The sequence below is a fragment of the Athene cunicularia genome (genome assembly GCF_003259725.1).
Source record: "Athene cunicularia isolate RWA chromosome 11 unlocalized genomic scaffold, athCun1 chr11_part2, whole genome shotgun sequence".
Classification (NCBI taxonomy): domain Eukaryota; kingdom Metazoa; phylum Chordata; class Aves; order Strigiformes; family Strigidae; genus Athene; species Athene cunicularia.
In genome coordinates, this window is record NW_020799114.1 from 1,915 (window position 1) to 13,109 (window position 11,195).

At 40.8% G+C, this 11,195-nt stretch overlaps 1 protein-coding gene across 4 annotated transcripts in view; it reads right to left on the reverse strand.

The window, feature by feature from the left end:
* Positions 1-348: 348 nt before the first annotated feature.
* LOC113484618 (carbohydrate sulfotransferase 5-like) overlaps positions 349-11,195 on the reverse strand; it is a 14,998-nt gene continuing 4,151 nt past the window's right edge. For 2 of the 4 annotated variants that reach the window (XM_026857050.1, XM_026857051.1), the window contains exon 2: positions 690-2,230. In XM_026857050.1, the coding sequence (XP_026712851.1) occupies positions 1,021-2,202 (1,182 nt within the window). In that variant the 5' untranslated portion in view covers positions 2,203-2,230 and the 3' untranslated portion in view covers positions 690-1,020. Of the gene's footprint in view, positions 2,231-4,093; positions 4,098-11,195 lie in introns of all 4 variants that reach the window. The other 2 variants (XM_026857052.1, XM_026857049.1) reach the window with 2 other exon arrangements.

The following is an 11,195-nucleotide window of genomic DNA, read 5'->3' on the forward strand; positions in this document are numbered from 1 at the left end:
ATCAAGGCAAAAAGACAAAAGTATTTTATTTATGGTCAAAGTCCTATCTAGCCTAAGTTCTACAAGCTTTTAGTATAGATTGGTGTCTGTGGGCATCTGTTTATTTGCAAAGAGACTGCTGGTTAACTTGGAGAGCCTTCTGCCAGCAGTAGGGTAGTTGCTGCTCCGTTAGCACCACCGGAGTCCTCAACAGATACGCTTTCCACAAGCATCTCAAACTGCCTTCTTGGAAGAACATGTAAGAGGGAAGAGCAATGCATTAGTGCCTTTCTTTTCAAATAACACTTGCCATTAGTAGCAATTATTTCCACAGTGATTCCACTCAAAGTTTCTTCTCCTCTTTTGCTTTGTGTACTCCATGCCAACACAGCATTCAAGGATCTGATTGCAAACTTGGCCATTCCAGGGAAAACACTAAGAACTCTATCAACAAATGAAGTTTCTGCTTCAGCCTTTTACAACAGAACTGTTGCGGTAGCTCCGCTCTTTGAGAACTTCTGTGTTAAAATTTGAAACATCAAGAGAAGTCTAAAAATACACACAACTGCACAAAAACTTTAAAGCAAAAGAAGAAAGTCGAGCAATTCAGGAAGAAAGTGAAGGAATTTAGTTTCTACTTTGTTCTATTCATACAAGTTAAGAACTGAGATTCTTAAATATTTAAAGCATGACAAGTGAACTATTATCAATGAACAAAGACATTTTTGACAATTCATCTTTTAATAGAAAGTACTTAAATTATATTTTTAAAATAATATTGAGAACAGCACAGCTGATTTGTAAATTTGCAATCTGACGAGTATCTCATGGCATTTCTCATGCTTTTTTTTTTGGTTTTGTGGTGTAAGAAACTCAGAAAAAATCCTCCTCCCATTATGGAAAAACAGCAGACAGGAAGACGGCTAAACTCATCAGCCAAGGATTTTATAATTACCTATATGCTGCACAGTAGGCAAATACTCAACCATCTACACCACCAACAACCCTCCAACCCCCTCCAGATCTCTCAAAAATGATGTCTCAGTGCTTTGGATTAAATGATGACCAACTGAATTGATTTTGTCGTCTTGGCAACACTAAGTCCAATGACAGATCTCTCTGTTCTTTTTCTGAATCCACCAGCTGATAGCCAAGCATGTTTATAGCACCTCTGCAAACTTCCTGTATTTTCTTTATTTTCTGGAAGGAAAGAACATTTCTCCAGGCCTGTGAAACACTAACTGCATCTCGAGATGTGATTTTGAAGGCTTCTTTTTTTTTTCCTGGTCCCTGTCCATGTGTGATATTATAGATCCAGCTTTTGAGCACAGGGGTCAAACTAAGATCTGCAAATTTATACATTTCAGAGATTTCTGATAATGGGTCTCTGACCAGATCTTCAAAACGGATCATTAAATAGCGATCTTTAAGGAAATTAGGTGGTTTTAGGGTAGCTGTTTCATAAATCTGAACATGACTTCTACAAATCTCTTGCATTACTTTGTATTTGCTATCTTCCACTTTAGTGCCATTGGTACTCAAAACAATTCCATTGTCACGGGCTAAGGCTTTGACCGATTGTTCCCGTGACTTGACGACTGCCCTGGGGTCACGGACCAAGTGGATAATTTTGAGATTCAGGGATGGATCGGTGAGAAGGGGGTAGAGGACCTTCAAGTCAAAGAATCGAACCTCCTTGATGACAACATGGCTATAAGTTTTACAGGCTTCCTCCACCTTGCTGAAGGGGTACCGTCCACAAAGAGTCTTGCATGCCATTTCACTGGTTATGTCAGTACGTTGAAAGGAGTCACAAGCAGGAGCTGAACACAGAGCCCGACTCACTGCCCACTGGAAAAGATCGGATAAGTTTCTTTTCCAAGGCATGTAAGCATCAAATACAGACATGTCACACAGAAAGACCGACCTGACTAGGTCCCGCACTGCCATGTGCAAGACCTTAGCACTGTTCTGGTACATCGTAACCCACACATGCCATGCGGGCTCCATCAGGTAGAAGACACTGGGGTGCTGGCTGAAAAGTTGACCGACAAAAGAAGATCCTGACCGCCAGGAGGAGAGAATGAGGATGTGGACTTGAGATGGTTTCTCCTCAGACCGAGGCATGAAGCTACTGTACCGAGCATACATGAAGAGTAAGAATCCAGTCTGAACCATAACAAAAAGTATAACGATTGTGCTAGGAATCCGAATCCTTGCCATTCTCACCGAGGAAAAGCAATTTAAAAAGCTGAAAAAGAGAAGGAAAACACTGGTGAACCATTGCTCCTGTGGCACAGTAATGATATAACTTACACAAAAACTCCTGCAGTAGTAAAACTTTTCTTCAAATACGCATGTATGTATTTGGCACTATTTACTTTCTTAATCAGTGGCACTGGGAGAGGATCATCTGCAGGTGACAGCTGTTGGAAACTGAAAGAAAGTAATGCATGACAGCAAGATCACAGCAGAAATAAGCTTGGAGCAAACGTTTGATGCTGAAGGAAAACTTGGGTTGATGCAGCTCAACTGTTGGGGGAAAAAAAAAAAATCTACAAAATACACAAAACCTTCATCTTGAATTCTGCTAAACACTGCTGAGGGTAAAAACCCTTTCTGATTCACTCCACTGTATTTCCACTTCAGTCTAACATTTACAAGGGCTTCTATCCCTTAAAAGGAGTAGACAGGAACATCAGTACCTGTGGCTACAGAAATAAAAATCATCTTAACTAATTCGAGCACTGTACCCTGAAGTGATGGCAGGGTGCTACACTAATTGATGTTTGTGCACAACCCTCTTATTTAAAAAAACACAAAAAAGCAGCTGATGTGTGTGTCTTTGGGCTGGAGTGCATACACACCATGACTGAATACCTTGAGTTTGCATTTACAGAATTATCCATTTGTGAGTTAGAATTAGTCTGCATGTAACTCCTGGAAAATTTTAGGCATGTCGACCCCAAGTGGACTTCTGTTTTACTTTGAAGTCAAAGTTCAAGCCACATGCATTCCTCACAATGTTTTACTAGAGGTTTTTGGCACCTATTCCTTTGTGCTCTCACTTTTGCAGATTCTACCTGTAAACAGTCAGGTGCAGTATTAGGAAAGTCTCATGTATGAAGATCATCCAGAGTTTTACATATAAGCATTTCCTACCTACCTGCATTTAGACAATTTTTTTCTTGTTACATGAAAGGTACACATATCAACACACTTTGGGCTCTTGAAAGTAAACCATGCAGACCTAATGAATACAGATACATGCTCATTTGCCCTAATAAAAGCATTACATTCTTAGTGCTAGCCTATTAAAACATGAAAAAGACTATTAATTAGTACCAAAAGCTGAAATAAATGGTGAATGAAAGAGGTATTAGAAATGGCCTGTTTTGACCCCTTCCACTGCTTTAATGTCTCTTCACAATATAAAGAAATGCATTCTATCTTAAATGAACACAATTTTGCTACTAAACTTTGGGGTTTAAGCCAAGAAAAACAGGAGAAATATGAAAAAGGAAAGTAGGAAAAAGTAGGGAAAAGGAGTCAATAAAAGCATCTCCCTTTGGTATCATACAGTATCTTGTAAGGAGAGTAAGGCAAATGTGATGTTATGCTCAACACATAAAGGAGGCATGTGCTCTCTCAGTTCCATCTCTAGTCATCAGGGTGGGATCTTTGGTGCCGTCTAGATTGCTGCTGGGGACGGGCTGTATATTGATCGCCGGGTGGTGAGCAACCACATTGTGTATTGCCTGTTTGGATTTCCTATAGTTACTGTTGTTTTGTTACTATTACTAAAATGGCTTTTTTTAATTCAACCTATGAATTATCCTTTTATTGTCCCTTCCCTATTTCACTGGGGATGGGGGGTAAAAAGTAAGCAACTGGCTGTGTGGTGACTGGCTACCAGCTGAGTTCAAACCATGACAGTCACATTCTCATCAACTCTGAGCAAGTATCTATAACATATGATTGCAATAGCACCTCCTGGGATGAAACCCATGGCCCTCTAAGCCTGCCTTGTATAGTCCTAATGCTTATCAGACGCTCTGTCAAGCCATTTCAGTCTGCTAGCCTGGAAGAAAGCAACCCCCTCATTTTTCTTCACCTGGCTCTTTAGCACCAAAACAACTCAGCACAGCACAGAAGAGCAGTGGAGCTGAAAGAAGGTAGGGAACAAAAAGGCATAGAAGTTAAAAGAGAGTGGGGGAGTTCCAGACCTCGGTTGGCAACAGAACACAGCTTGAGCCATCCACACAGGTCTTCAAATTAATCAGTATTATACCTTTTGACCACCTACTGTGTAATCATGCCACAAAATCGTTTACATGGATTTTTCAGGTAAAGCCATGCTAGGCCTCCCCTGTGATCAGTCTCTCAAGCAGGGTCACTACTGGGTGACTGTTCGCATTACAGAGGCACATAGCTAAGTGCCAAGCTTATAAAATACAAATGAACAGTGAAAGGGATAAACCTGCACAACTTCTGTGCACAACTAAAAAACACCCCCACATTTTTCTCATGAAGCTGGTACAATTCTTTTGTAATTTCCAAATAGCAATTAAAGGACCCTGTTTTGTCTCACGGAATCACAGAATGTTTGAGGTTGACAGGGAGCTTGTCTATGTCATTTGGTCCAACCCCTCTCTGACAAAGCACCTACAGCCAGTTACCCAGGACCATGTCCTGACAGTTTCTGAGGTGGGAGATTCCACAACCTCTCTGGGCAACCTGTCAGTGCTCCATCACCCATACAGTAAAAAAGTGTTTCCTGATATTCAGAGGGAATCTCCTGTGTTTTCATTTGGGCCCACTGACTCTGGTCTTGTCACTGGGCACCACTGAAAACAGCCTGGTTCCATCTTCTTTATAGTCTCCCTTCAGCTATTTATAAACATTGATAAGATCTCCCACTATCAGCCTCTCCTCCAAGTTTCCTATCATCAGCAAACTTGCTGAGGGTATACTCTTCCCCATCGTCCAGATCATTAATGACTGGATCCTGTACTGACCCCTGGGGTACACCACTAGTTACTGGCCTTCCACTAGACTTCGTTCCACTGACCACCAACCTGTGGGCCCGGACTTCCGCTAGTTTTCAATTCACCTCACTGACCACTTATCCAGCCCATAATTCACCAGCTTCCCTATACAGTAACCTTTATTGTTTTCACTTCAAGATGCCTTTTTTTTTTTTTAATAGCAAAACGGAACAAAAAAACCCCATAGGTGTACTTCCATATTCCTATCTGAGAGGATAGTAACATAACAAGTATAACAGAATGCTCATAAATAACCTTGTTTTTCAGGGCCAGGTTCATAAGCAAATTCAAAGCCACAAAAAGAGCATACCTTTTCACAGGACTCAGATGTCAATATAGTCACTCAAATAGCTACTACTATATTCAGGCAGACAACTGTGGGAAAAAATAGCCCAGAAAAAAAAAAATAGCCCAGTGTCCCCCTTCCGCTCTGGCAACAGTGTCTGGACAGCAAACAAATGTGCCACAAACTTCTGGCAGTGGGATGGGGGTTGTGATGTCCGTGAACCAAATATATTGCAAGTTGGCTTTTGGTTTTGCTGCACAACCAATATGAAAGCTGTACTTTAAAGGGAACTGAAGAATGACAAGTGTAGTCTGGTCTATAAAGTGATACCTTGGCACTGCACTAAACCATGAAATGTTTACTATGGAATTACTGGGCCCCTGTGTAGCTCCAAGATCTCCCGATTGCGATCCCAGTGAGTCCTGACTCCATATGGGACCAATTATTTTTTTTAGAGCAGCATATTTTGTGTGCTAATTGCCCAGGATAATTCAAGAAAATATAGCAGAATACAGTAAGGTGTGAAGATCAAGCACAGGGACAGTCAATGACTTCTGTAAAAGGAACACAGAAGCGGCCATCACTCCTCAGCCTGGAAGAACGGCTCCCTGGACAGGAAAATCACAATGGACCTGGAGACAGCAACTACAAAAACACTCTCATGACTGCTCAAAAGAGGAAAATTGGGAGAATTCAATTAAATGATCACTCATGACAAAACCTTTTTGTACACTGCATAAAAATGTGAAACTGTGCCTCAAAATGCTGTGGCAGCAAGAGTACACAAGAATTCAACAAATGACTACATTAATTTAAAGTAAGTAATGGAAGGAGAGCCTCTGAAGGACAGCTAAATGAAAAGATGAGGCCTAGCAATTCCCTAAACTGTAGATGGCCCAAGGTATCTGTCTGCATCTGAGAGGTATACTAGGAGAAATCACATTTCCTGTATTATCTAATTTTTTTCCCTAGTAGTCCACTACTCGCTACAGTCAGGCACAAAAGCAGATAAACTTTTAATTCAGCATGGCCATTCTTCATACATAAAATCTGCCTCATTCAAACAGCAATTTTTTTCGTATTATGTCACCAGAAGCATCTATGAGTTTCTCTAAACTCTGAGGATTATCAGCAATCCAGCAGCCTGCACTGACACTTCGCCAAACAGAGCTGAAGAAAGGATCTAAGCAAAAGTGAAAGAGCAGTTGCATTTGCTAGTTCAAGGAGTTATCCTGAAACAGAGTCTATGACTGAAAGCCAGCCAGCCATAACTACCTCAAATCTTTCTCATCTGCAGAGTATTAGCCATTTTCTGCACTACAACTGCGTTCTGCAGCTCCTCACAGTCTAACCCATAACATAGCTTTTAGAGACCTAGTGATGCTTTTTGAAGACTTAGTTTCTGCTCTAGCTACATAGAGCTGCTGCTCTACTCTAACCAAGATCACTCTGCAGAAATGCAAACACTAATTGTTCTTTATACCTTACTGGTGAGGGGTGGAGGAGTGAGGAATGAAAGCATGTACATAGCTTTTTGTTTGACATCTGCCTTGACAGCCTCTTGGACCTCTTCTAGATCTGATTCCCACCCAAGGACTGCTGCAGACAATACTGTGCTAACAAAAGACCTGCTAACATGAGTATTATTCCGTACTTTGTTTATGAAGTAGTTTGCCCACCATAAGCACTACAAATAATATGTAAAATGACTGTAGCTAAAGTATTTCCCTATTCTTCAGTATACTATAACCTGCAGGAAGAAGTGCAGTATCAAAGTAAAGCTCTAAGTAGATATCCATTTTGAATATTGAAGATTCACCTTCTACCCTTTTGGGAAAGTTGGGATGTTTCTCAGGAATATGCACACATGCCGACACCACAAACTAATTAATAATTACACTCCAAAACGCGGCATCTCTAAGAGTATTTTCTAAGGCAGCTTCCAGTGCATGAGGTCAAATACACATCCAGCTCATTGGATTTTCTCTGTAAACAGTTCCTTTTATTTCTGCATTTCTCACAATGGGCACTTGTAATTCTATTTGCATGTAAATACCCTTTTAACATTTGCAATTGCATTCTGCAGTTAAGGTGCTTTCAGCCCGGGTTAAACCTACACTCCTTTAATGTGCAACTTTATAACCCACCAAGCTCTTTTGTGATTGACAGTGTTAGCTGAGTCAGAAAGCAGCTTTTGAATAACCTTAAGAATCACCTTCTCAGAGTTGCTGAATATATATATATATATATATATATACACACACATATAAATATATGTCATTTATAAATCTGCTGATTAGATTACATTATATCATTGCATTAACTGTGAGGGACAGGATCTCATGATACAGGCTGTGCCTTCTGATCCTCTATTTACTCCATCGCAGGACTCGCCAGAGGGTGCTGTGAGGCTAGCTTGCTCTTTCAGCACAGAAAGGCAACAGGGCAGAACTTCATCACTTATAGGCGAAACACTAGTCCGTGCCTTGCTCTGCCATTGCCTCGACTCTCTCTTCGCCAGTACCCTCCTCCTGCGCCTACAGCTCAGCAGCACTACCTGCCTACCCCATGCTCCCCTCAGGAGAGCTAGAGGGGCTCGCTCCTGTCTCCTTCCCTCCTCCCCTGCTCCACAGCAGTGCTTTCCTTTGCCTTCACCTGCCTGACTAGAGCAGACTGAAAACACGGGGGCAAAGGGAGAGAAGCACCAGAGGGGGCAGCTGTCCCAGCATTACTGCCACTTCAGCCGCCATCTCGGTGACAAAACCCTCTAGCAAGCAGCTCCTCATCGACTCATGAAATCAGACTGACCTGAAGCAGCAGGGGAGCTACAAGAGGCTGAAAAACACTGTGAGGGACATGGAGTTGCAGCAGAGAGTGCTCCAACACCCTCCTCATCCCTTGGCTGAGACGTCTGAAACACTGCAATACTGGATGGTACCACAATACATGCTTTTGTACATAACGAATACTGCTAAGCATAAATCCAGTAACAGTTACAAGTTAGCCCTTTTCTGTGATAGCAGTATAAGTAATACTGCTATCACTTTTGTATACATAACCATTTTTGTGATACCATGTCTTTGGGGAGGTCTCTGGCAAACAGCAAAATAATCAGAAGTCCAATTCTAACAAATTCCTGAGGCAGAATCACCTCCTCACAAGCCAATGCAAATGTTCAAAACATGATCTGAAAAGCATCTGCACATATGGTTTACTTGACAGTCCTGAGTCAAGCTCTTTCACAGGGTTTGTCCACTAACAGCTGCTAATGGAAACAAGATCCTGGACTGGATGCACCCTGGGTCTGCCCCAGAATAACTATTCTTACACACTGTGCAAAGGAAATTAATTACACAAACTCTCCAACAAAGCAGTAATTTTCTTCATCACTTAAATTGGCTCTGATAGAACGCCAAGCTGCAGGGCCACTAGCATCTGCCATTGCTTGCCAAGAGACTAGATACATTACAGAAAGCTATCCAGTTTTACGGCGCAAGGTGAAAATACAGTGAGTGGCAGTACTGGTCCCAGAAAGCTTGTTTTCTAAACAGAGCACTTTTCAGACTCTGAATGGTAGAAAATAATGTGGGAACAATGAAGTAAGTTGTGCAGTGGATGATCATTTAGCTCGTGCTTTCAGGGACTTTTATTTGTCACACAAGACAAGTAATGTTGGAGTCCAGTAATCAGATCTTTGCAGGTCAGCACTGAAAGGATCACAATTCCTCAGTGAACTTCCTTTCAGTACGGAATTCAACCTGAAGACACCTAGTAAATTAACAAAAAAAATAACTTTACAGCTTAAAAAAAAAAAAAAAGGACTCTCCTGTTACACTTCTCATTTTTTTCTGGGATACTAAAAAGACTGTAGGAGGACAGAAAGCAAGTGCCTCACATTAGAGCTGTAAAGAAACATAGGGTCTCTCTGAGTTTGGGACAAAAGGCTGGGATGAAAGATTCCCTCAGAACAAACAAGTCTGGGTCTGTTGCAGGAAAACTGAAAAATCTGGCTGAAATAAAGCAAAACATCTGAGAAGAATTACAAGTGTCTACTCCCCTAAAATGACTTCTGAGTAACTGAATCCTAGCTGTCTTTGTCAAAGACTTCCCCAGCCATTTTGTGTCTGAGAAAATTTCCAGCACACTTTCATTTAGAACAGTTTATGCAGCACTTTTAAAGGCAAAGTCTTTATAAATTACACAGAAATTACTTCAGCTTCCACAAAATGCAAAAATACACATTTAATTAATTTCCCCAATCGATCTCTTCCACAGAAAAATGAATACCTAATGCTATGTTATGTGCTCAACCTTTTGCTAGCCAAAAATTATTTCTACCTGTAATGCTTGTCATACACTAAATGCTGACTTTCAGAGCAATCATATGAGCCAAATACAAGTATCATTTGTGTACTTACAATTCTCCAAAACACCTCAGTACTGACTGTGAAAAGAACTGATAATGGCAAGTGTCATCATGCATTTTACAGAATAGGAAAACGTTTGTGCATGGTGTGATAAGTAGAACAACGATCACCTGAAGGTCTACTATACCCCATGGAGAAGTTCACTCACTACATACTTCACCTATAAGACATTGTACCAATGCAACCGCAACCAGGATAGCTTCTGTGAGCTAACATTAGAAACACAGTTTGCTGCTCAAAAAAAGTGAAATGCAGGAACATGACAAAGCTGGTCCAAGAAAAATGTAAACAGTATCACTAGTAACTCTTGCTATAAATCATCCATCTGACAAAACATCACTTTCCAGTATTCTTCCACAGCTAGAAACAATACATCTTCACAAGGCAAAAGCTTACTGTATTGCCAACAATATGTAATACTGTAATGCCAACAATATTGGTCTTTGAACAGGGAAAGAAAGTGTTATTTTGAAAGGTGCCTCCTATAACCACTGGTACTTCAAAGTCTTTCCAATAGCTGATCATAGCTAAATAGCTGAAATAATTAATAAGCCCACTTGTTTAATACAACAGTGAAACTGCAATGGAAATAATATAAGTATGGTAAAGGTACTGTGATCAGACATTTTGAATTCCAACATTAGCATTTCACCTGATAGTGTCAATTTAGCTTTTGAAAACGTACTTTCTTTTATAACCTAGTGGAAAATTAGAAGAGTTGCTTCCAGGTAATCATAAGCCTTAAATACATTATGATACAATGCAACACCATAATTTTATGATACAACCATAAAATTACGTTTAAAAAAAAAAAAGGTACTGGGCTTTTTTTTAATTATTAGATTGTTTGGACTTAAAGTTGTCCAGCCTGTGCAAATGGTAGCATCAAGGCACAGCCCTACACCTATTTCTCTATTTCTTCATGCAACGCAGCTTAAGATCACAGTGTTCTCAGCTACTAGAATTACCAGTGTTCAAGAAATAAGGTCTGCTCAGTTGCAGTTTTTGTTAAGAAGTTTTACTGGTTTTAAGGATGGCAAAACTGGGGTGACATGGAGACATTCGCAGCGACAAAACGCTATTCACTTATTTGAGACTTTGCACCAGTACAATAGTGTCCTCAAATTCGGTCTGAAGACGAATGGCTGAGGTGTGCCGTGTGCCCCACTGAGGCAACCGCTGCAAACAAACAACGACAAATCCTTTGGTCCAGTATGTCACGTTCACCTACAAAGAGAGGCTGGACACAGCAGGAAAACAGCAAGAAAATGGGGAATGTTCTCCCAAGCACCTGATTTCACCATCTAACTTCAGCAAACAAAACCATATTGACCCGAATCAGCCATGATCTCTAGGGGGAGTTTAAAAAGAAAAAAAAAAAACAAACAAAAAAAAAACCACACACACCAAAAAGCTGGTCTTCAACAGCTTCGCCTCTGTCAACAACTGCCCACC